The following is a 27,525-nucleotide window of genomic DNA, read 5'->3' as shown; positions in this document are numbered from 1 at the left end:
CAAACGATTCCGACAGCATGTTGGACACTCTCACCTTGCACTGCAACCCCGTCCATAGTGTCCGTACCAGCTTCCCTTGAAATCTGTACTGTTGCATGGTGTTTCATAGTTCGGTTCCGATCTATGGTGTCGTAAGCCGTTTTGGAGTCAATGAACATGTGATGTGTGAAGATCTGGGGCTTTAGGCACTTCTGGAGGATCTAGTAAAGATTTGGTCGTTGGTCCATTTGCCTTCAACAAATCCAGCATGGTAGCTTCCGACGAAATCTGTGGCAAGCGAAGGCAAGTCTGCAGAAGAGTATTATTATCTTTATATCTATGTCAAACTTTTGGCGCAGTCGCCGTCATCATTCATTCACTTGCTCGTACACGTTTACCAGTTAATTTCTAGTATATCTTTCTGTTTGTGTTTTGTTTTATTATTATGTAGCATTATAATTAAGTACACATAAAATTTTTAATTTAATAGATAGATTTTTAAATCGTTTTCGTATACATGCTTTCGTTTCTTACTCCCACTGTTCGTTTTTTTAGTTGTGTGCTCTTTTTCTTACGTGCTGCTTCGCGTTCGTAGGTTTTATTTGTTTGCTTAATAATTCTTTAAAGGTCTATTAATAGGGAAGGTGAGGAGAAATCCTTTTTCTCTCTCACACACACATTGTCCACAACTGTATCGCACCTTCATGGCCCTTTGCGGACGCACACACATACACACATTCATGGGGACATTGTTTTGCATATGAGCACTACAATAATTGCAATCAATGTTTTATGTTTTGTTACAAATAAGTTGAAGAAACAAAAATAAAAACAAAAGTACAAACTATGCTGTCAGTGCTGCGTTTCAGTTTTCAAATGATTTCACCCAGCATATTTTTTTGCTATTATTTCTAAACCATTTCGAAAAACTTTTCATCTTTTCTTATAAGAAACAGCACAAAACACAATTTCCTGTTATTGAAGAAAGTGAACATTGATCTACATTGCGAGCTATTTTAGAAAATAACGCCGTTTTGTTATAGTGAACGAAAAGTAAGAATTCTACAAAGTACTTCGTTAGATACCAGCGTGAAAAAGCAATAATTTTCATAATAATGGCGAAGAAAAACAATGCCACCAAAAGTGATGATGTCACGGCAATGCCAATCTATTCAATCAACTGTAAAATGTATTTAAAGCTGATGCAACGTGAATTTACAGTGTTCACATCTTACTGCCCGCCGCCACTGTGCGAGAATGCCGGGCTTTTTCGTATACCTGAGGGAGTCTTAGTTTTCCATAGATAAATCCATATTCATCCACGCTTAATAGGTTTGTTTCACTTTCTGTCTTCTGTATCTAATGTAGTTTGTTTTGTTCTAAGCACTGTTTTGTTGCAAGAAGGTGAATTTGTTTTAGCATTGCAAATTCTTCCAAACTAAAAAAGTTAAATGATCTTGTTGAAACAATTTGTGCACCGGCGATTGCTTTACGAGGGAAGCACAGAAAACAAGGCATTGAGAACAAATGTCTAGAAAATATACGATAAACCTTTTTGTGCTTGGCTGTTTTGTTTGCTCTTTTGTACATGTTTTATAATTTGCTATGGTGTTGAGACATTCCAACAAACATTACAATTATTGTGTCATTCAACAGTATGTTCTCAGTGGAGAACGTACAGCTTCCCATCCGTGTGTCCTCTGAACGAGCGTTCATTATCATCGTCATAGAAAATAAATTTGAATATGTTCTATATAATGCATTTGTTCCGTAAGCTTCTCCATTATGTGTTTTTTTAACCCTTTCTCTGTTTTTCTTCTACTACTGCACAGAGAAACTTTCACTATTCACAAAGGTGTTGGTATAATTTGTAATGTAGTGAATAGTTCTTTTAAATTACTTCCTTAATAATTCGTATACAAATGATTTGTTTGCTTCTCTTTGTTTGCATTTCTGCATAAGCGGCGACCCAACACACTTTCCCACTTGCATTTTAAGTATCGTTACCTTACGTGCTGCCATATTTCATTTTCACTGAGTATTTCTAGAAGATTTGCATTTAGATACACATTCCATACGTATATTGTCGTTGACGTTTCAGACGTTTTTTTTTTGTTTGTTATTTTGTGTGAGTTTTTTAACCAGAGGCATTGTGCATCCAGCTATGGTTATAACTGATGTCTAATAATTAAAAACTCTCCCTTTCCACTAACTACTCTAACTGATTCACACAATAGACAGTGAGAGAAATGCAAAACATAATGTAACCCAATTTATACATAACTCATTTTTTAAATTTCATACTCTGCTAATATTGCATGTATTAGATTAATACGTATGAATTTTCTTCGTAGAAATATGATTTTCAATTAAATTGAATGTGTGTTGTTCGTATTCTCACTGTCCAGCAAAAGCGTACAGTAGAGTAAAAGAATAAAATAAAACAAACCGCAAAACAAATGTCTATTTCTTTTCAAAATACTGGTCAGACTTTTCATATTCATGCAGTAATAGTGAAAGATATAAGAAACATGGTACCACATTAACAAGCAAACATGCTTTGTACCTACAACAGAAAGCAAACAAAACCTACTACAGATATGGAAAGCAAACAAACAAACAAAACTAAACAACACTCTCGCGCGTTCCAGAATGTTTATTACGACAAACATTAGCGAACTTTAGTTCGTGCCATAAGCTTTCTATCTCACAGAGCAAAGAAAAAAAAATGCAACACATATTGCCATGACGAAAGAAATGAAAAATAGAAACGAAAATGAAATGATACCTGTTATTAAATGCCTGCACTTGATAGGCTTCCGGTCGTCTTCTTTTAGTAAAAATTATCCTCAACGATCCTGTTCCCCCGCTGTAGCAGATATTGGCCACATAACTAGATGCGGTGTAAATTTGGGGGGAGTGGGAAAGATTCTTACTATTTATTACATTTTAATTACGTATATAATTTGAATGTTTTTGCACCGCAAACATTGCAACCGGTGCTGACAACCCGCGCTGAAGTGTTAGCGTACTTGCCGATGTAATCAGTGGTAGTCACAGTTAATGATCAGGAGATCAAACTTCTCCCACTACTACAGCTTGTATACACACATTCCTCTCTGCTGTCTGTTTCGTCACTCCTTTAACGCTCTACTTACGACGACGTCGTTCATGTTTCGTTTCAACTTCTTATATGAAATAAGCAAATTTCTGCTAAAATAATGCACATGCATGATGACCTTAATCGTTCAAATCGTCGAATATTCCCTAAAATGAAATACTAATAAATATATATATATATGTATATATATACCTTTAAATGTATAACTTTTCCACAGTTTGGCCGAATTCCGCGTGTGCGCTACCATTTCATGTTAGTTTCGTTTCGTGATTTTTTTTTGTTTATTATATGAGATACATTTTTCTCATCTTTTACATTCCAACTTCGATGTGGTCACATTATTGTGTTGATGTATGTTAGTGTCAGGTTCATAAGATATTCATCTTTCGTACGTACTTGATCAAAGCATTATGTTTTCCTTTTTCCTTCTTTTGTTATTCCATGTTGCTTCCATTGTTTACTGCTGTTTGCTATCATTGATCTTATGTAATCCTATTAACTAATGGTATACACAGTAGTTTTGTTTTTCAGCTTTACCCACGATTTTTTGTTTTTTGAGTGTTTGTTTATATTCAATGTGTTTGAATTGTACCTGAAAAATGTAACTCTTTGTTTCATAAACTCACTCTCATATTTTTCATTCACTGTTCACCCGCAAAGCTTTTTTCGTAAAAAAAAATCGTTTAACCTTTAGCAAATGGATATTGCTAATTGAAAAAAAGCTATTTTTACCACACAATTTTTACCACCATTTTACACAAAGGATATGATATAAACGATAAAAAAGTGCTTAATTTATGAGATTCAATAAAAATGAAAATGACAGACATACCGATCAGATGCTGAACGAATGTTCCTCTTCTTACATTAGTCTACTGTTGTGGACTAAATAGCGGCTGACAAGTTGTAATGAAACAGTAGATATGAAAACCAAATACTTAATGGAAGGTTTATAAGCAATAATTTTGCATGACTTATGCACATAACTTAATGCAGTCGACGAATATGCAAAACACATAAAAATGAAACAACTGCTGTAATGTGTAATCGCATCATGAGAACAATTCCGTAATAAAAGCGAAAGTAATCTGAGAACAGTCAAAACAATAGCTAAAATAGATCTAACAATTGGTACACGTATCCATTTGCATTGGGTTTTCAGAAAGTGATGTAGTGAAATTATTTCGATTTTCGCGAACTCGATTTATACATAACAAAAAAGTAAAACTGTAGACGCACGACAATAATTTTCTGCTTTGAGATTGTGAACCTTGCAATGACCAATACACACACACTGGCCCCGTTACTTCCGTACCTTCCTGCAACGTTGCTTTACCTAGTTCGTATTATCTAACACTATTGCAAGGAGATTTGCAAAATGTATCCGGTTCCTTTTCATACATTCGCACGCTTCATTCAGATGTAGAATAGTTATAGCAGTTTTCGACAAACCAAAAATGCTCTGCACAACTACTCACTTTATTTTACTATTAAAAGTCTATTGAATGCAATCCTATCCGTATACTTCGTACTATTTTGAAGTGTGATGTATTTGATTGTTAGAAGTAAAAATTAGAGTTCAACACTTTCCCACATTATTAGCACATTAGCACAACATCTGCTAGTTTGCGTAAAGTATGTGCACATTTGTTCTGTGACTCGGTGGCTGTCAAGTTGTAGTTGCATTATATTTATAGTGAAACTGTTTGCAAAACAACATTGTATGAAATTTTAAACAGAAAAATTTGCTGTCCTTATTAATACCGCAAAACGTTGGCGTTGGCGTTCGGAATTATGGAACCCTTTCATCTAGCGTTATTCTAGCTGCAATTCAAGGACTGAGATCCTGATGTAACTGATCATATCCCATACTGCCGTCGTATGGCTGCTGCTGATCGTAACCACCAGACCCGAGCGAATATCCCATTGAATCTTGGGCCGGGGCAGGAGACATCATTGGTGTGGCGGCACCACTCGGTGGCCCGCCCATTGAGTACGGTGACGCACCGGCTGCCTTCTTAGCAGCGTACAGGTTCGCTTCTTCCTGCGCTTTGCCGATGTTCTTTTTGTAGCGAATACGTTTATTACCGAACCAGTTCGACACTTGGGAAACCTTTAAAAGAAGCATTTATTTCATTAATTCATTCAACAGTATTGTGAACTAAATAACTATCACCACACGTTTTGCTTTGTTATCGCTTTTTTACATACCGTGATACCACATTTCCTCGCTAGTTCTTCCTTCGCTTCTTCTGATGGGTAAGGATTACTAAGGTGGCTATAAAAATACTCGTTAAGAATTTCAGAAGCCTGCTTACTGAAATTACGTCTTTTTCTTCGAGCATCCAGGAATCGGGAACTGAAAATGAAATAAAAGCATTTTTTTGTTAGAAAATATATACAATAAATGTATTTCTTGTATTACACCAACCAGCTGTCTAGTCCTACAAACTTTATCCTACAATTCGATAAGAAAATAAGATTTCTTTTTTATTCTGTTGTGCCTCTACAGACTCAAGATCTTTTGACCTGCCATTACTGTCAAACACTCGTACGCAGGACTGACTATCCTGCTACGCAAAAGCCAAAGAAATGGCAGGCCAAATAATCAGTCCTACGGAGGTTCGGTCCGGATACGATTTGATACCCGCTCCTGAGCTGTAGAGACCTGTGCCTCTAGAACCTCCTTAGATGATAGATTTCCTTAATGTAACTTTAATAATTTTGCTTTTGAAACACTTTTACGCAATTCAGCGTATTCATTAATATACCAAATATTTTTATAATTGATTCCTAATTCTTAATTCTCTTTTTTATTCCTAATTCCTTATAATAATGAGTAAGTCGAATCGATCACAAACCTTTTTCCTGTCAGAAAAGGTACGGTGCAAACGTAGTTGACTTTTTTGAGTGACATCAGAAAGAATATTTGTTATCTGCGACTTATATAGATTTTTTGTTTGTTCAATCATGACTACACCACGGGGGAATGTTTTGTATCATCAAAACGAATCTGAACAAGCGTTGATTGTTTGCATTTTATTGACTGAATTGATAACAGCCTGGAAGACCAACTTATGGACAATGGAATCATATAATATGCGATGAATGGAGTCATATGTATGTGTACCTTTGTATGTTTATTATCAATTTTCCTATTCATAAATCATCCATCGTATACGCGCGCTAAATGCCTTTATCAAGGTGTAAGTACTATGTATAAAAATCAAAGCTTGATAATGAAATCTTACCGCAGGATCATTACGGCTTCACAGGTTGATTGCTTGAGCTGCATCTGGATGGAGCTGAATTTACGATGGATGATTTGCACCATTCGTTCAATTTCTTTTGGAGTAATAGGCCTGTAATGGAAATTCAATTAACATCACAAATTATCCAGAATTATAATACTACAGTATATTCACACTACCCTACCTTGTACGACTTTGCTCTCTTAGTAAGTTCATGACGTGCGTGGTAAATTCGCTGCAGGCTTGTTCATATTTTTCCAGCTCCTGGTGGTAAATCTGACGAATCTGTGCCAACTTTGCCCGATAGTCAGAGTGTTCGATAGCATTATCTTGACCACCGGTTAGATCGGATTGCGACAGAAAATCTGCACCAATTTCGATGAAAATTGGCATTTTAAGCGGAAACGAGAAGAAAGCGAAAAGAAGAAAAAAACATCAATTAATAACAACCGCCTGTTGTGCATGTTTGGCTTACCGTTGGCAGCGGCCATTGCTGCCGCGGCACTATCCGCACCTGCACCACCACCCTTCTCCGGTCCCGCGACTCCCTCGGCGATCAGCATGTTGTCCAAACGCATCAATTGCGGATCTGGAGGTTCTTCTTCCTGGGTGTTTCGCAGTGATAGAACTGCAAATAGACAAGTTAGAAAATAGTAGACGATTAGTTCAACTACCTAGCTTAAAGAACAGGGCCTTTAGTAACATTTATAAAAAAAAAAAAACAGTGCAATCACAAAAAAATAAAAAAATATTTCATATTTTTGTAAAGGATATAGCAACATACATTGTATAGCACTGTAAAAACTACAGTAACTACTAAACTTGTATGTAATTACATAGGTACCAAGCGCTATATACACAATATAGAAAAAAAATTTAATCTATAACAGCACAATTACAACCGATTACATGCAAGGGAAAATACAAAACACAAAGTCACAAAGTCACCTTGTCAAATCCAATTGAGAGTGTAAGGCGGTTATTCTAAATAATAAATATATAAATAGGAATAGGATTAAGCTATAAGGATTAAGCGAAAACAACAACAAAAATATCTGAATATATTAATATAATTGTGATGTCTGTTGGTTTCTAAATACTAATGTTAGTGTAAACCTACATGTTGGTAATTTTATTAATTAGCTTTTAATTAATGTAACTAAAATAATAAATTATCTACTGTTGAAATAATTAATCATGTATGAGATTTTAGTTGATGTTCTGCTATTATTCTGTGATTTAATTAACTGAAGTACACTGTATTTCTTCTTTTATAAAGATATAATCTTTCTTTCCCATTAATTTACTTAAACCACGCCCACTGCACAAATTAACGATAAGCATACTGAAAGAGGCGGTATCGTATCATATTCTAGATCTCACTTTTACGATCCAGTAAAGAAGATCATTCACACAGTAATTTTCGAACTTATACGTACGGATACCTAACTGCAATTCATGCCTAACTCAATAGCATGCATTTTACGCTATTTATATAAAATAAACAAATTGTACAAACATCTGAAATCATAAGTCACCATTTTCTTCTCTTAGAGATTGAAAAATCTCGTTGGGATCATAGTCTATGGATCAGTAATCCTTAAATATCAATAAGTTGTATAATTAACAACAATAAAACCTTCTCAGCAAAGACGCAGGGTTATTTATAACGAATAATCTAGATACAGTGAATCGTTTTACAGCTAGCTGGCAGGTTCTAGACAGGTTATTACTAGTGACAATTCCTTTTTATTGTACTGTAAGTACAGGGATGCTCAACCTATGATTTAACAACAAAACTACTTTAATTTACTTTTCCAGACAAACACTTCTAATCACCTAACTCTTATTTTATTTATTCTTATATTTAAAGACTGTCTTGGTTGAAACTCATTGAAATTTGTTTTATTTTCTCAAACTAACCAAAGTATGTACTTTTTAAGCCAAATAAAGTGAAATTAGGAGAAATTCCATAATTTCTAATAAATTACTCAATGTTCATGTCTGTTTGTGTGGTAGAAGAAATAATCCGATAACAATATCTTTTGAAAAGGATTAGAACTCAGCTTAAAGTCCCTTGATAATCAACCAAGCATAGCAATGAAGCAGAATAAGTAACGACAGAAGGGTGTAACCCAAAGAAAACGATAATGCATGATAGAGTAGCGGCGCAAGGAGGGAATTCAGAAAAATGTTCGTATCTTTGTGTTTGTGCTAAAAGAAATATTCAAATTAATGCTAATGAATAAACGACTCTGTAAATGAACCAATCAAATGTTACTTTTCTTTTTCTTTTTGTTAATGAGTTGTGTTTCTATTATTCCGAATATAAACTTTGCTTCTTCTACTACTTCAAAATGAGACGTAACAGGGAAAATATTATAACATTTAAACATTTATATTATATGCAACACATGCCATACAATTTATTTGCACCTACACGATATAGTTTGATTTTTTTCGCTTTTTTATTAACGGCCATTTATTAACCCTGTCCTGTGTCGTGTGGAAGCAGCGCCGTTATGATATGCATTAGAAACGGCACTCTAAAGATTGATATTTAGCGTTGTAAAAATGTATCCCAAACGATCTCTTGTAATCTTATTTCCACTATTAATTAAATATTGCATTGGAAATATTATTAATTTCGCTGTCGTGGTGCGATTTGTGGCCATGAATTATAAAAAAAAAATTCACGAGCACACAAAATAAGATAAATGACATTGAAAAACATTCAAAATTGAAAAACATTGACTTGTGTGTAATGAGCCGATGGCAACGTACACGATGTTTGTTTATATTTTTTTAAATTGAATTATTCTTAAAGATCAATCGTCTTATCATAAAACACTTGGCGTTTAAAGGTTAAAGGTCCACGAAACGTAATTAGTATGAAAATAGTGTAGCAGTGCGTTTCATAACACACGAATTCCATTAATTATGTTTTATCGTATTTCTATAACAATTCCAAGACTATTACTATTCGATTTACCGAAAAGAACGCGACATAAAAATTCACACACATTAACGCAACTCTGTGACAAGAAAGAAAATCGATAACGAAAGTCCCTTAGGATAGATGGAAATGTACGTTCTACACAGCTTAAGGAAAGCGCTCTCTTAGCATTTCTCCTTCCAGATTTCGTTCCCACCCGGGGTTGGTTGATCTCGTTATTTTCACTAGCGTATCTCTTTCTTACGTTCGTTTCATTGTTTCCCAGCTTTCTCTATCAGACAGTATGCAACCAAACCGGCATTTTAGATATGGCATAAACAAAAAAAAGCGTAAACGGAGAACGTTGGACGATACATTCTTGCGGGTTGGAAACTGGGATGAAGGAGGACTCTGCCGAGAATAATTCAACGGCATACAACATGAGAAAACTTTTATTCAATTCACCCTCACTTTGCATTCTTCTTACTCTTATTACACTGCTCTAATGTTTTCGCATTGGCCGCAGTTATAGGTAGGCAAGATACTACGAGGCGTTTGATCAACGGCAAACGGTTAGCCAGAAAGAAAATGAAGCCTTTTATCCGGTGAAGTTGAAAACGAAATGACAGTTTACTTATTTTTGCTTCCACATTCCCTGTCCATGGTTTTCCATTCAACTTCTATTCTTATGTTTGGTCATATTTGATATGTTTGCTCTATTTTTGTTCAAATCTGTGCTGTTAAAGATGCAAAACACAAGCGCACGAATGCTCCTGAAAACACAATAAGTCGTCACAGTTGTTGCCATTTGTGCAAAAAATCAATCCACTTACTTCATGTACGGTGTGCGTTTACATTTTTTACAAAAAAAAAATTACGTTCTTTACTGGAAAAGCAGGACTAAGCAGAAAAATGGAGTCACGCCAAATTTATCATAGGCAGCGTTATTTAAAAATGTCGTGAAATAACGATGAGCATTAACGCATTCTTCGTAACATTGATCTCACTAGGAATCTCTTCAATAACGCGTATGAAAGTGCGACAGACTCATCTATCATCATTTCATCTCATCTCACTCATGACTCACTGTGAAATATGTGAGTGAAGACAAGAGCAAGTGAGTGAACACAGCGCGAAACGGGCAATATCGACATAGAACTGTATAACGAAGAAGTGTAGCGCATCCTGAAAATAATTGAATAAATTCCTTTGGTTTTATATACAAGCCAAATACGGAAGTTTAAGAAAAGCAAATAATTATATACGCCTCTCAAATCGGTTCTATCTGGAAGAACAAAACGCTTACGCCGCGAAATGCCTAAATCAATAGATGTTGAAGGACTGTGAATTTACCAAATTTTACCAAAACCTTTGAGTGGGTTTTAGATCTTCGAACGTAACGTATGGTTCAAATAAAAAAAAATAAAAATTTAATACATTAGGTTTAACAGTTTCATTGCTACAAACTACGGAAACCCTAAACTTAATTTACGCTCTACACTACTCCAAAGTATTCTACATTTCAGTTGGTCGATGAATGAAATTGCAATGAAACGTCTAGGTACATGTGCATGATATTCGTATGGAAACCATAATGTTCGACATCTATTTGCCATCTGCCAACACCTCATATACGTCCAAAAGAGGCGCTAGTGTAAATAAAACAAATATGATTACACACAACACAACCATCCCTGTTTCACATCGATGCATTTAATCAACAAACTGCATCCGTAAATAGAACGAAGTCCATAGGCGATAGAGAGTATAATTTTAGTAAGCGATCTAACATGCACGCCACGTGTGAAGATAAAAGTAAACAATAAGGCCAATGCAGGATACAGTGAAATTTTCAGGGAACTTGGAACGCATAGAACGACGTATAATTTGTCATAAATCATTATACTTGAGCAAAAAATTACACACAAAAAACCGAGAAACATTTGACAACATCAAATAGTTTTATACGCATAAACTATAAAATATTTACAACAGTTCAAAAAAAGATGAAGCTGCTCGAAAAACAAACAAACAAAATTATAAAAGTCAATATAAACTGTATAGATCGAACGATCCTCTCATTGTGATTTCAGATCAGACAAACAACAAAATTTGCACAGAAAGGATTTAGGAAATAATACCGTTTTTAAATTGAGGATTTAATTTAATTTAATTTTAAGTTTTATCTACACAGTAGACGTTATTCAAGAAATACAAAATATGAAAATTCGAGAATAAATACAAAATAAGCTTATCGATGTTCTTCAACCTTTCGCACATAAAGAAAAAGAGTCATTTATAAATAGATTAGATATTGAAATTGAAATCCCATCCGGATCGTAGCAAGGACTGACTATAAAGCTACGAGGTAAAAATATATCTAGAAAGACAGAAATGGCCGGCATGACCTATAAGGTCGTTAAGCCAACAAAGTTATTGAATACAAATGCAATACAGCACATCAAATTCCAACGGAATATGCTGATTGATTTCAATCCATGTGCGCTATTGCTATTCTTATAGTATTAAGAACCATGACCTACCGAACTTCAAACTATTGGTAAGTCGAGTGGAGAGATGGACATTGGAATTTTACGAAGATTTTATAATCAACCCAAATTGTTAATGAGCTTGGATAATGTGAATATATATCATATTTGTCATAAAATGGGCATGTGCTTAATAACGTTTGGCATTATTGCTTACGTCTAAGGCTTTTAATGTTCGTTCATACCGTGCTAGAACCATACAGATGTACATTTTAAGCCACCAACCTGTTTTTTCTTTGATTTCACACAACACAGCAAATAAAACCGGTTTCATCCTGTGGCAGTTCAGTGTGTGCTTGCGGGCCTGTGCTTCGTCCAGCGATTGGTCGGTGATGTTCATGATTTGCTGTAAAATTTCGCCGATATCTTGTTTGCGAGGATCATTGTCCACTGTTTGACCATCGTTCGTCGGCATACCATAATTCGGTGGCATTAAGCCACCGTGGCCTCCCATCATTCGGTTTGGATCTTCCATTGGGATGATAATCGTGACAGACTCTTAGCACCACAGTATCCGTGTCTGAAATGGGAGTAAAATACGTAAATAAATATAATTTACTAGCAGTCATGTGAGTTTTTGCAATTTTTTCCTAAACATTTTTCATAATCCTATCGTAATGTAAATTTAATTTAAAGTGCTGGAATAGACATCATGATCGCATACATTGCTTTGATTTTCTTATTAACTCTTGCTCTAGATCTTTGCGCAACTAATCTTGAAACAGATAAGATCTTCGCTTCCACCACATTCAGATTTAAGATAGGATCATCAAGATCAACGCCGTATGTGAAGTTGAGAGTGGATATCCGTTGAATACTATTTGCTACAGCCCAGGGTCTGGCACAAAAGAATATTTGTTAAATGGCACGCTACAATATTGTGATATAAACATGTGTGATTCACTGTTCTTAAATGCAAGTATGAAGCTCCACTGATGGTATATTTGACGGATAGAGTTTAGGTTGTTAATGTTCATCTCTTAACCAACTAGTGTGTTTACAGATCTATAGACACTAACATAACAAGAACAAGATAATAAACCAGATTAAAAAAAAGTTCCCGGTGGTGTATGTGGTAATGGTGCAGGTCTCTATAAGACAGGAACGGGTATTAAATCCCATCCCGACCGTACAAGGACTACGGGTACATGAAGTAAAGGAAAACCAGAAATGACATGCTCAAAACCTCGTGAGGAGGTGGTAGTGCTACCAAAAAGAACAGACCAGAATTAATCAAAAATATAATTAATTCAATGGTTTGAATTGATTACACTCCCTAGCTAATAACATCAAGAATCAACAAACAAATTTGAAGGAGTTTGTGTGACAGGCAATGTCGTGCAATGATTGAATTTTTAACCACTACGTACAAACGTTTTCAAGATTTTTAAAGACACGATATAAACGGGATACTTTTTTTTAATACCTTTTTAATAGTTTCAGTTAGATTTCAGTTTCTACATCATCAATAGATATGTACATATCCGATACTGAAATAAAACATAATGTAAAAGCAACTTATCAAACTGAATTTGAGAATTTGAGGATTCTGCTACAAACCGTATATAAAAAACATATTTTCAATCCCAAAAAATGAATTTTAATTTATTACCAAATCTAATATTTTTCCTTTAACTTTGCATGGTTTTAAACAGCATGTGTCACACGACAGCATCGATATTTAAACCTATTTATACTTTACTATTCTTTCATGATAACTATGAAATATGGTTTATTTAAATTACAAATCATTACAGTTTTACTTGTTCAAGTGTGATACGCGATGGAACTAATACGAATATTTAAAGGTAAAAGCTTGTTTTTTTTTATTAAATAGTTTATTGTAGTTTAATAAGAAAAAAATAATAACATATAAATCATTAGCTTGTGAATCGTATAGAAAAAAAATATCACAAGCTTAATAAATAAAAATATAGCATAAAAACCAAGAATATAAAAAATACCAAAATATATAAATTGCTTAAGATGCTTCGAACGGTACAAATTTATTACGTAGAATTCTTTTTACATGAATCCCTTGACAATAAAATAAGAACCGTGATCGTTTCCCGATGCAGTTTGTCATCATAATCATCATTTACACGCTTTATCCAATCTTTTGAAATCTCTTCTGAGCTTAAACTCTTTACGTTTCCCGAGCTCAAGCTTTCCAAGGACTGGTTCGAGTTGTTTTCTTTTCTTATTCAAGAAAGAAAAACAAGATTTAAAAAGGAAACGAGAATAGCAAAAATGGTTAGTATGTAACCCACCTACAGCCACAAGCGGTATCCAGAAGCCTGCAAGAGGCATTCGTTCATTGCACTGCAGATTATAATAATGAGATAAGAACGTAGCTATAACGAATGCATACCATTATCAATGCTAAATGCAATTACACTATCAATCATGGATGGTTTTCACCTTTTTGGCCGATGCAGAAGGCGATCTTCTCATGGATTGTTAAAAACAAGCAATTCTCATACACGATACTTCTAGTGTATTCTTAACTGAGCAAGAATAACTATTAATCAGGGTATTAGAAGAGTTAGTGATTTGCGATTGCAAATTTTTCATCTCCGCGATTATTAGTCATTTTTGAGCTTCTCGCAAAATTATATTATTTTTGTTACAGAAACGATGTTACAGATAAACTACAAATTGAATAAATGCTATTCATAAATTAAATAGCAATTTAAGGACTCTGCAACAAGTGGACGATTAATTTTTAAAATTTCAAGAAAAAAGTGATTACAATCAATTTTTGTAATCGGAATTTAACAAAAAAATTCTAGCTACAGTGGAATTATTTGATCGCAATTTGATAAATTTAATACGCAATGATGTAGTTTCACTGTTAAAGATCGTTAATTCTATTTTTATTCTCTAGAACATTTTCATTATGAACAATTACAGGTGCATACTTTAAAGAAAGTTTTCCATATAAACATATCGACCAGAAAGAATTCATGTTACAACTAAACATTCAATAAATGTGTTGGAAGGTGAGCACAGGAAGATGAAACCGAACATTGATATTAGCCAATTTTTTTTAGCTTCTCGATTCAATATAACCGGCATATTGTCAACTATCGTTAATTGATAACGTACAGACACGCACATTTTTCTCACGTGCTGTCAATCAACTAATGTAATCGATATAAATAAAAATTGATCACTATTGGGTGGTACAAACAAATATATTTAGTCAAAATACAAACTGTTCATCAATCTTCTTATCAGTTTGAACGAAACATTTTGTCACTTCATTTGATATACGCAATTCGAAATGGTGGAACATCTTCGCTAACTACTGACACGCAGAAGAAGTATGTGCTATGCTGTATCATTATCGATAGCAAGATTGCAAAATGGTGAATGATCGTGCGAAACACAATCGATCCAATTGTTGCAATTAGTGCATGATAACGTTTTTATAATTTTACTATTAATATAATATCATATCACGTACCATACGAATAAGTAACTTAATAGTTTCATAACGAATAGAAAAGGGACGTACGATCGTGGTTGGGGAATGTGTAAGGAAATCGAAGATAGAAGGACGACTTCCCGTAGAAGCCATAATAAGACTTGAGGCATGTTAAATAAAATGTAAGGACCGACATGCACATCTCAGATCTTATACACAAAGATCATATGCACGCAAAAGAAAATTTCCAAAAGTTGTAAAAAGAAAACAAAAAACAGCCAACACCTTCCAAGAGGAAGCGATAAACTGATGAGCCTAGTAATCTACTGCCCAGTCGCCGAAGTATGAATTTGTAAACAAATGGTAAGATAATGGCAACTTGTAATAAAAATACTGCCGTAAAAACGTAATGATAGAACAACTCAAATCAGGGTGCAATAAATTTTTATTTCCTTGTGTTATTCGTAGCAAAAACACACACACACGCACACACTTGCCATCGATCGTGATTCATAAATTCATCTCACACAACTATTATACACTCGTAAACCAATGCCGGTATATAAACAAACCTTCGCTTTTCCTTTTTTTATCGTTTTCGTTTCGATCAGTGTCTGTCAATCGCATCGCTGAGGGACTGACAAAATTTCAAACATTTATCATTTCTTTCGCCCTATCAACAGCCACACACGCTGGTCATTACAACCGTTTATGGAAGCGGAATCGAAAGAAAGCTTAACAATTTGTAACGATTGTGATACTATCAACTAATAGTTTTGGAACGATTTATTCAATACTCCAAAAACTGCTTGTTAAATTAAATGCACTTAACTCACACAATTTAAACACTGCATTAACAATATTTATACACGCCACTTGTACATTACGTGTCGAAAGTTTAAACTGTTCTAACTCTTAAAGTGCCGACGGGAAAATTACACGAATCTGCACGACATCACCAAATGCGGGAAAAACAACATTAATTTAAAAACATCAATCAAATGCATTTTCATTTTTATACATAAATGGTCGAGTTATTGCAGTTGAAAGAATATTTAACTACCGTCGGCATTGCTCATTTTATTAACATTCATTGATTTCATTGTCTCAAAATCCCGTCGGGAGATTATTGGTTAATTTTTGTAAGTGTGTAAAGTGAAGAAGAACCACAACTTTCTTTTGTTCGTAACATAGAGGAAGTTTTTTTCCAACAACAATTTTTTTACACTACATTTCATGATTGTATTTACTACACTGTTGCTCAAAAGTGTACACTATACAACACGGTTTTTATTTATACGAATACGTTCTTCACGTAGTATTTTTGTTGTTATTCAATATTTTTATTCAAAACAAACACTCACGCACACTTTTAAAATATTTCTTCAATTAATTGAAAAACTGTACACAAAAAGTTGCTAACAACATACGTATATTAAACGTAAAAAAAAATACACTGAAAACCACCGTATTTGAAATTTTTGTACTCCTTCATGTAAATAACATATCACACAGAAACAAAACTGCTCACCTTAATACATTATTGGGTTCCACAATTTTGTAGACATAAAATAGCCTAAATACACTTTCAGTCTCTGCTGTTATTCCTAAGCCTTCGGCCTTGTATAGTATTTGGTTTCATTTCCCAATCCACTTGATAATATTGCATAATTACACGCATTAAAGCATGGCAAAAATCTCGAAAATTAGAGGAACTTTCTCACATTAACGAATCGTTTTCAAAGGCACGCGCGGTTCTGCATTCTCCGCTATGGAATAAAAATACTACACCAACCCGCCTTGCCGGCCATCGTGCACGCGTAATTGATGGCCCGGACCATATATCAAAAAAAGGCGCGATCGCACACGCGTGCTCACCATTCTCTTCGCTGCTCACACAACTGTGTCGGAAGGAACTACGGCGGCTTGAGCGAAATGAATTAGAAGTAGAAATGTTAACCACCAAATACACACACACACAACGAATTAAAACGGTTCGCCAATAACTGCCACCCGCTCAACATTGTGCTTTTTTGGCGTTCATATTGACCGTGTATCTTCACTCTGTGGTAACGCGATCTCGAATAGGTGAGGTTTTCACCTCAGTTACGATCCACAGCCCTTAACACTATCTATTAATTTTCGTGGACAACTAACATCCGCAACTTGCTGCATCATTTGCACATGATGCGTTCGCATTTTCCATGGAACGCTAAACATAGTTTAGTTGATATGTTCGGCAAAAATTAATTTTATAAATGGTGCATCGATTGTATTTACAATCTCCATGTTGCGCGGTGTAGTATTTATTGCCTTTTTTCTCAAATTAAAGAGATTAATAAAACCAAAAAACAATCTGTTTCCTTTGCATACATTGGGAAGGTAGCTTTTAAACATATTCACACATAATAATTATTTACATCATAAAAACCAAGTTACACTTCCTGAAATATGCATCACCACCTTTTAACTACAGTGGAACGTCGATTATCCGTACTCATCGACCCCTACCGAATAAGCGAATATCACAGATAATAGACACAACTCTTTTTATTGATAAATATTGGTGTTTAGTGTGTAATGGGTGGATTTTTTAAAGCTAAAAGTTAATATTCTTAGGTGCACTTTGCAAACTAAATCTGTTCTACTTGGTCGAACTTGAGCCAATTGTATCATTTCCTATTGAGGCTTTTATTTCTTGTCATCACCGGTTTGTAGTTTATATGTCAATTCGCCTTTGGAACTGTCATTTCCGAGCTGCACGGATAGTGGGACAGATAATTGGCGCTCCACTGTATTATACAACTTGATATTTGCTACATGTTGTCAGTCCTTGCGACAAGAGTACAACCCGGATGGGATTTGATCCACGGTTCTATCGTGTAAAAACGACGTTGTTTATCACATCACATGTTTTATTTAATATGTTCTTTTCGTGAAAGAATGTACTTCATACATAACGATGATAATAGTTTATAATGAATGTTTGTCCATTTCTATAGAGACTCGGTATTAAAAACAATCCAAATGCTCGATGTGGGCTCCAATCTCTACCCAGGATTAACAATTCAGCTATGGAAAATTCAAATCGCACATGACCAACCGTTAAACATAGCAGAATGAGAAACCCACCAAAGATTGAAGAGCCCAGAACAAGCAAAGTGTTTAGAAAGGAGCATCTTATAATTGGATTAATTTTACTACCCTGTCAAAATCCGAAGTTGATACTGCTAAACCAAAGAATAATTATAACTCCGTAATCCTATTCCAATCATAAACCACAGGATTAGCAGCCACAGGTAGAAGGAAGTGATTTTTAATCCTACCAAAATAGAATTAAAAATGGCACACTGTGTGCAACAAAACAAAAAGGTAAAATGACTTCTGGGTGTTAAATTAAAAATTCCAACATATTTATACAGTGCAAGAAAATGCAATTTTACATATAAGAACCTCTTGCATGTACGGTTTTCCCCTGACACAATTTTTGACCGGTTTCTTGAGACTCAATATCACAGAATATTTCCACGGCATGCTGCAGCGTATTGATGACCTTCGGTATTCAACTATATTTTGTACATACGCTTATACCTTCTGTGCGTATTATCAAATATTTCTCCAGTTGGCGTGAATCGCGCCACTTCCTATTGGCAAACAAACATTCATCGAGAACCATTTCCCTTACGTTATCAAAAGTGCTGTACGCACTCGGCAAAACATACAAACCACCTCACGATAGGAATAGACGACAGGTACTACATGGTTTCGAAGCTCCTGGCAGGGCAACACAGAACTGAAACAAGGTTTTGTTTGCAGAACAAATTGGATTACCCTGTGTTTCTACCCCACGGTTTTTGCCTCCTAGGGTGAAGGTAAAGAAGAAAGGGTACGCACACACACACACACACCCAAGCAGGCACCCATCTCCAATTCTCTTCACTGTATAGATATATAAACTAACAGCTAGACCTATATGGAATACAAAATATCCGAGCATGCCCTGCGCCTCTCTGTTTTCACCTTTGCTATCTGACTTCACAGGTTGTGGGATGACGGCTGTGGCTATGGATGGGTAAGGTCGGTCGATCAGTGTAATTTCCCGGCCAGATAACTTTCTATTAACTCGTCCTACCTTTAATTTAGGTTTGGTTTTGTTTCGGTGGTACCTTACCGATTTTCTTCTTGCTGTTGTAATGTGATCGATTTTTGCTTTGATAACTATTTTGCCGTTTGTGTTCCCAGCATAAGAATAAATTATGTCGTTACACATTAACACCGGTGAAAATATTACAAGCAAGCTAACAAAAAAAACTTTCTTCCTTTTATATTAAGCAAATCAAAATGCTCGGAACAAAAAAAAAGGCTAACGGTACAACAGTTTTGGAATATTTCGTCGCCACCAAGAAATTTTCGAAGTCGGAGAACTCGAATAGAGAAAGGTTCTTATAAGCCATTATTATTAAAGCAGTGTGTTTCGTCTATGGGTTAGACGTATTTCTAAACTCATTTGCCTAACTGCCTAACACACCAACCAACCAACAGCACCAGCAGCAGCAGCAGCAGCTTTTCCAACAAGCAACAAGGAACATGGAGATGGTGTGCCAACAAACAAATGCACAGGCAAGAAGACTCTCTTCTCTTTCCTGCCCGAGATGTACAAAAGCAAACGATCGCCCTTCTAACGCAGCTCACAGAATTTCGTATCTTCTTCTGCTAGTTCTGCTGCTTGTAATATTTCCATACTTTCGCCAAAACGTCCTTTCTTCCCCCGTACTTACGCAGGAAAATGAGCAAAGCGACCGGAATAACATAAACAAATAAAATATGCTACTTTATGACATCGTACCGCTATTGTCGATAAAATTGAGCATTTTATGAGTACCTTGCGATTTCTTGCCACCGCACACCACACCATATCCTTTCCTTGGGCACTCTTCTTAACATGCTTTGTAAACGGTGGAAGAGTACGATACATACGCACAACCATACACTTTTCGGGTCAATTCGTAGCATCACCATGGGACAAACGCTACACAACACCACGGGGCACACACACGCATCAGCTTCAACCGCTATAAGGCTAACAGGCATAGGGAAAGCGTACAAAGTTTTGTACTACAAACACATTTGAATTTTTATACTCTGCCCAGAACAGGACAAAAAGCATTGGTCGCAACGAACAACAAATAGCGCACGCACGCACGCTCACATTCGAGCACATAACACGTTCTAGTCGGGACGTTCGATACGCGACGTTCAAGTAACAAGTTGGAATGATAAATAAAACCCGTAAAGCTTCTATATTTGCTCAATATCTCATATGTCCGGGGCGAGGTGAGGTTTTACTCTTACTTTAAGAACATCGGAATGCTTGCTTGCAGTTACAGAGTGAACAAAAGGTGGTCACCACCGCTCATTGTAATGAGATCAATGAAGAATTAAACACTTTTTCATAGATAATTAATGCATAATGCTAACTGAGGGGCTACGTCATCGATTTAATACTAAAACATCGATATTACTAATAGTTTTTCTCGTTATTTTCTGCATACTTCATTCTAGCGTGTAATAATGTTGATGCTACTTAACGCATACAAGAAAGTTCGCAATAATTTTACTATTGATGAGTTGTGTATTATTTTTGTGAATTTTTCATTATATTAAATTAAAAAAATATATAATAAACGTAACTTGTAAATTGAGGGTAATTTTTGTTTTTATAATGTACAGAATTTTGAACCAAAAGCGATTAAAAGCTGTAAACAAAGAAAAAGGCTGTTCGATTGGCAAATTGATCGAAAGAATCCCTTTGGGGAAAAAACATCTATAAAATTACATAAGACCTCCAAAGTACAACAACAACATATTATTGCAACAGTTGAACGTTTAAAACAATTTTTAAATAAAACTTCTTCTAGTAGGAGAAAACCTAAATTCCTTTACAAACGTACATGTCTCTGTATCAGAACAAGTCAATAATAAACACTGGCGGAAGGTATTTTAAGGCCCAATTGTATTATGTAATTTTGTAAGGATTTTCAATAGTAAAATGTCTTTAATAAATATCAAATTTCCTTTTTCTATAGAAGATATCATGCTTCGTATGTATAATTGCGATCATGCAAAAAATGGGCTTTTTTTAATTTCGACAACATGGTTTGAAATGACGGTTGGCGAAACAAAATAATAAACTATGTTTTTTTGTTTTAATTCCAAGACTTTTATAGGTTTGAGTAGGTTTGAGAAAATTAAGTTTGATAAGGAATAATAATTTTAATATGTAGCTACAATACATATAATGGATCGGTACACCAATTTGAGGAATAATGGTGTAATTTGAGGAATAATGGTGGAATCTGGTTGTAATGGGCAATTTCACTTAGTGATAGAATTTACCACAGTTTGACAGAATATGCGTAGGTAAAAATTAGGTTGACACATTTTACCATGGAAAATCCATACAAAAATACATCATGTAATCGGTCCTTTAATCTCAGTTTTTTCATTTGCAAATTAAACTGTATTTATAAGACACAATCAATGCTATTTCCATAAGGATCCTGAAAAATGGTTTGAAGGAATGGTTTTGTGCTTCAGAGCCCTGAAGGTTGAAGGTTCGAAGCTCAGGCTAATAGGTGTTGCTTATGTTTTTGCCATTTTTCGCCCAGATATGATATGAGGGCTACAACAGATATGAGGGAAAACAATATTGCTGTTGTCAATTCATAACAATACATGGAATTTTACAATTTTTTTTAGCATTTCTTGTTAAACATTCTAACATATTTTTTGCCAGCAACATCAACAGTTGCAATATTTCACTCGTTTTAGACGTAAGACGTTTGAGCATTTGAGTAATGCTGACCATTGATTTGTTATTTCTCAATCTTGAGCATCATTTGCTTAAAAACCAACATTAGACCAGTGCCTTAGTAGAAAGTAGTAGAAATTAAACAAAGACACATGAAACAACGTAAAAAATAAGTTACTGAACCAATTTACTTGAACTTGGTCCAATTTTTTTCCCTAAAAAATTCTAGTCAATTTCCCCAATTCAAGATTAGTTTCAAACGTTCAACCTGCGGTCTATTAGTTCGTACGAATGTACAGGAACTGCATGATCCAACATCAAATATTCAAGGTAACTCGAATGCATTGCCAATGGGTATCGCTGTTGTTGTCCTTAACGTATAAATGAATAAAGCAAAAAGCAAAAAGCGCACAGAAAGAAACGAAGCAAACTGAGAAGAAGAGTCAGAGATTATCGCCGTCTTCAAATAAAGCCTGTCGTCTGCCTGCTCTGCATACTGCTTTTTAGCAGGTTTTTATTTTTATTCCATTTGTCGTTCTTGTCCGTTTGCCATACGGTCCGGGCCTAGTTGAACGAACAAGCAAAAAAGGTACTTGGTTTGCGGCAGCAGTAGTGTGGGACGACAGCTGAGACTTTTTTTTTTTGTCTTTTCATTCCAAAATCGTAATTCCATTTAAACACACATGTACTCAACGCATACGCTAGTCACCCACACACACCGCATTACGGTATGGAAAGCGCGCAAGACAATTTTGCTGTCAGTTCGCTTCCACCCAGACCTTGTGCATGGAACAGACACACACACACACACATAAGTTCATCAACACACAATGTGATCATTCCTTCGTAACGTAAAATTCCCGTCCATCCCCCGAATCTCTCCAGGTTTTAAGTTGAGGAAGATTTTTTTTTCTTATATTCATTTTAAACATATTCCAGCATTTGCCGTATTATAGGCTGACAAACCGACAGAAAAGAGACTAGAGAACACCATACACAGGCACATTCACCGTGCTATTGCCTAACTTGTGCATTGGATGCTGCCGATCCTCGCACGACGGCCATTCGCTGTATTATGCCAGCCAGGGTTCAGAGATCAGGTTTGAATTCAAACTCAAGTTTCATTCGTTCGCTCATATTGTAATAATGCCATCCTATCGCACTATAGATATGAGGTTAAGATTTTCTTGTTTCGTCTTACTGCGTTCGAAACATGGTTTGGCGCATTCCACGCTATCGTTTACAAGCAGGAAGGGTAGGTACAGAAGTTTCATTTACCTTTTTTTTGCTCTGCTGCGTTCCCTCTCTTGCTGTCGACCAATCCATTCGTCAGGTTTGAAAACTTGACGCTCAACATTCATGTAAATGTTTGTGTATAAGAAAACGAATGTACATTTGAGGTAGCGCTTCGCAAATAAAAAATTACTTGCATCACAGCATTGCACACAGCTTAAAGGCGAGAGGAACGATCGTACAATGTACAGCAGATTTATTCACAAAACCTTTTAATTGGTTGGTTAGACGCTGTTCAAATAGGGTCTCTAAAACATATTATAAAGTCAACTACAATGTTTTCTTTAAGCTTCGTTTATATTTCTATTCACAGTCTACTATATCTCCTGTCTTTGAAATGGTTCTCCGCCATTTAAAACATCCACACAAAATAGGATGAAAATTTGAGTTTCAGTAAAACAAAACTATCCTTAATTAAATTTTACGGTTTCACGTAACTTTATAATTAGTTAGAGGCAAAACACATTTTACTGAAGATCACGCATGCAACTATAGATCGTACAAACACAGTTAACAGTATGAATAATCGTACGCTTGACCAATTTTCTTTTTTTTTCGTTAGTATTCTACCGAAGATGCGTATGCATGTATGTCTGCCGGAACATACGTGTTACGTGAAGAAGCGGACATTTCCAAACAAAATAGAAAAAATGTTTCTGATGATTCGGGGTTGAGAAATCGCGTCGACTGTACCAACGACCGGTATTTTTTCATGGGATCGACCAACTGCTGAGACGTTGGTCGTATTTTTTTCTGTTGTGGATTCACACATCCTCAACCTTTATTCTAGATTGCCTTTTGAAGAGTATGTTTATGCTCCGCTTCGCTCCTAAAACTGGTTCATATCATGGGCTCTTGAATGTTGTATCTTTGTATCGTTGAACAAACCTCAGCATTCTGATTCACACACACACGCGCGCACACACACATACACAAAACACCTACGAAAGTTGTTCTCATCCCCTCCTCCTGCTGAAGGTTTAATGTCGCCTACCAAAGAACCAACTCGAAGAAAGTGAATTTCCTACGGTAGTGCGGCTAGTGCGCGGGCGCGCTCTTCATCAGCTCCCTTTTTGTTGTTTTTTTTTACTTTGCTTGAGAATGACAACGAGGAAACGAAGCAAAATGGAAAATATTTATAAACCTCTTCTCCTATTTCCATGCGCCATCAACGCCATCCTCAAATCGACTCCATCTACATATTCAACCGCATCTACCCGTATCATAAACTGCTATGACAAGCGTAAAAAGGGAATCGGACTGTATAATGGAAAGAAAAACGGGAAACCACCACATGTACTGGACGGCCATTGACTGTGTGTTGGAACAATGAATACTAGCAGCAGATAGGAAAGCATGACAATTTCCTTTTTGGTCTACCTACTTGGATACTATTTAACGATTTGTAAACTTCATACTAGGTACAAATTTATTTCGCTGTTTTTAAATTATCGACAAAAACACCATGATTTAACGATCGATTTTTCTCTCAAGTTTTGCGTACAATACAAATCATACAAAGAACGGCTCTTACTACTTACCACTTGAATTAGTATCCGAAAACTTCGTAGACACCGTCAAATGTTCTCCGTTCCTTACGTACAAGATTGTTACCGTATCCTTAACGTTGGAGCATTCGTAGCCACCAACACAGTTGTGCAAAAGTGCCAGGTTAAAATGATAAAATACACTCGAATTTACATTCACTACGGCCAATATACACTTTGCCGTTTACGAATCGTCGTTCTGAATATAACAATTGCAGTGTAATTATATTCTCAATTCTTCATACACTAATTATTTTCCACTTCCAAACTGCAATTATACAAACAATATGTTTGATTACTGGAACAGCAATATTTCACAATTCGCAGATAACAAAAATAATAAAAAAAAAACCTTCTACACTTGTTACGATCAATCAACCAATTACCGACGGTAAACACTAGAGTTTCTTTGAAAATGGATTCTATCTTAAACAACTTTATGATATGTTGGAAAAAATTGTTTCATAATCTGCCAAAGCAATTCCAAAACATAAAATTAAAGTTTTTCTCAAGAAACAAAAGATACAACAGAAACAAATAAACACAATAACAAAATGAGAAGTCTAGTGGCAACCGAATGTTTCCATAGCAACGCTTCACAAGATTGATGTGCGGTTTATTCTTGCAAATCGATAAAAGATACAGCTAGACTAAAAAAAATCTTCGTTTGCAAAATAATCATTAATCAACACGAGAATTTTGTTTACATCGCTATTTTTGTTTCTGGTTACCGGCTATAAAAGATGCGCTTCTAAAGATGTATAAAATACATGTATCCAAATAAGAGAACAATCGTTATCGATTTTTTGTTTTACATGAAACACACTCTTTATCAACGATATTGCTTCATTTTTTATCAATGAAACATGGATCTGGTTGTCGATTTTATACCGTATCTGACGAGCCTTGGGACAGGCAGTTTTTTTTACTTAAATTTAATTTACTTAAAATTTTCGCGAAACACTGCACTTTTTTCTACACTAGTTTTAAAATTCTCCCAATTATTTAACTACATTTCATCCACATACAATAAAAAGGCAAAGAAGCCAGCGAGCAGCATAGCACACTCACTCGGTGTAACACAGTATCGGTTTTTACACGCGCGCACACTCGCACTCGCGCTTCCTTTAAACGCGTTTTCGCTTCTCTTCTAATGATACTGAATGATTTGCTGCGATTGTTCTTTGAATTGGTTTAGTCGTGATTTATCATGTAAACGTATTCATACATATGTTGCGCTTTAGAACAACATTATTAAAAAAACTTATTACCAACTCAGACCAGGGGAACAGATCTTTTCAACAGTGCACCTTGTATCTTCAATCCGTATTTACTAATATCGTCACAGTTCTTCGAACGCCTTCAGAACATCACTTTTTTCTTGTGCAGCTCTTGCCTTCTCGGTTACTCGTTCGGTAGATATGTCAAAGTACCCAACCGTTTTCTCTTTCACTTCATAATTTAACGCATACTCTTACTTGAACGATTTTTTTGTGTGTTGTGTTGGACCTGTTAAAGATGGCGTCGTTTTTCTTGTACCTTGTACAACCAACGCCTATTTCAAGCGCGATGCTTCAACTTTTACCGAATTTATCGTCCGTGTTGTTCGACGGGTACATAGTAGTTTCACCGGTTTCACTGCACTTTATTAAACCGAACCGAATTTCACACGCAAATGTACATCAATATCATTTCAGCTATCGAACAACATGACCGGACACACCGAAGCTTACCAAAGAAATACCTGCTCACACAACTACTCTATCAACAAATGTTGCTATAAGCGCATATCGCATAGTTGTCACTTGGCATCGTGTGCGTGTTTCCAAAACGCTGTGCCGTGGACAATTCGAATCTTTTGTGAGTTTGCACACAAACACAATTACGCCTCTTGCGATGTAGTATATCTACCTAGAGCTTGTTTGAATGCATGACTATGTTTGCAATCAAATCATGAAACAATGGGAATTGAAACGAAATATTTGGTCATTTAAAAGTGCAATTGTAATTGCAAGCAAACGAGCAAGAAACCAGAAAAATGGAACATACAACATTTGGAAACAATATTGTTGATTATATTTTGACAGAACAGAAGAAAACATCGCCAGGCGCAATGCCTTCAATTTCATCGCAGACTGTTTCATCTGAGAAAAATATTCTATTTACCTTGTTCTACACAGTCGGAATGGAAATTCTACGTGTAGACGCAGCTACATTAGAACCATACGCACAATGATAGCGATTAATAATGTGCGAGAAGAAATGTAAATTCAGTTTAAAATCGGATTCTACTGTAATTTTAATGTATGTTTGAATATCTGTGTAGTACTTGTTTCTATAGCATATACTTAGATATAACATATAGAGTTTATTCAAAGAAAGCCAGTTTGAAAAGGTGTTTAGCTGTTAAATGAGAAATGTAAATTTAAATCCAGAAGGTATACTACATGTGCTCTGAATGAGGGTACTGAACAGACTTGAATAGAATTTAAACTTTGTTAATCGACTCAATTCTTTGTCATTACTAATAGTTTTATTTATTTATTGAACAGTTTTGCATTTTAAAAGTAAAAGAAAACAATAAGTAAAAACACAACGGAATTTATCTT

At 35.4% G+C, this 27,525-nt stretch overlaps 1 protein-coding gene across 5 annotated transcripts; it reads right to left on the bottom strand.

Moving 5' to 3' along the window:
* Positions 1–380: 380 nt before the first annotated feature.
* LOC125770087 (homeobox protein extradenticle) lies at positions 381–26,674 on the bottom strand. Of its 5 annotated transcripts, none has more exons than XM_049439313.1 (8): positions 26,188–26,674; positions 24,911–25,184; positions 12,061–12,355; positions 6,827–6,979; positions 6,536–6,716; positions 6,352–6,462; positions 5,312–5,459; positions 381–5,213 (listed from the first exon to the last, which is right to left on the bottom strand). In XM_049439313.1, exons 3-8 carry the CDS (start codon positions 12,308–12,310, stop codon positions 4,932–4,934), a joined length of 1,125 nt encoding a protein of 374 aa, XP_049295270.1. In that variant the 5' UTR covers positions 12,311–12,355; positions 24,911–25,184; positions 26,188–26,674; the 3' UTR covers positions 381–4,931. The 5 variants fall into 5 exon arrangements, with proteins under 5 accessions (XP_049295270.1, XP_049295271.1, XP_049295272.1 ...); XM_049439314.1 differs by having other exon boundaries at positions 26,395–26,674; XM_049439315.1 differs by having other exon boundaries at positions 26,456–26,674.
* Between the last annotated feature and the right edge of the window lie 851 nt (positions 26,675–27,525).

Source organism: Anopheles funestus, chromosome 3RL, assembly GCF_943734845.2.
Source record: "Anopheles funestus chromosome 3RL, idAnoFuneDA-416_04, whole genome shotgun sequence".
Classification (NCBI taxonomy): Eukaryota; Metazoa; Arthropoda; class Insecta; order Diptera; family Culicidae; genus Anopheles; species Anopheles funestus.
The sequence above is the reverse complement of the archived record's forward strand: the minus strand, read 5'-3'. Positions and strand labels throughout refer to the sequence as shown.

What these genes read in the sequence shown, in the direction of transcription:
- LOC125770087 (XM_049439313.1), bottom strand. Translation starts at nt 12,310, where the DNA reads ATGGAAGATCCAAACCGAATGATGGGAGGCCACGGTGGCTTAATGCCA. An exon ending in AGCAATGGCCGCTGCCAACG is followed by an intron (nt 6,717 to 6,826) that starts GTAAGCCAAACA and finishes AAATTGGTGCAG; the next exon opens with ATTTTCTGTCGCAATCCGAT. An exon ending in CGAGGAAATGTGGTATCACG is followed by an intron (nt 5,214 to 5,311) that starts GTATGTAAAAAA and finishes CTTCTTTTAAAG; the next exon opens with GTTTCCCAAGTGTCGAACTG.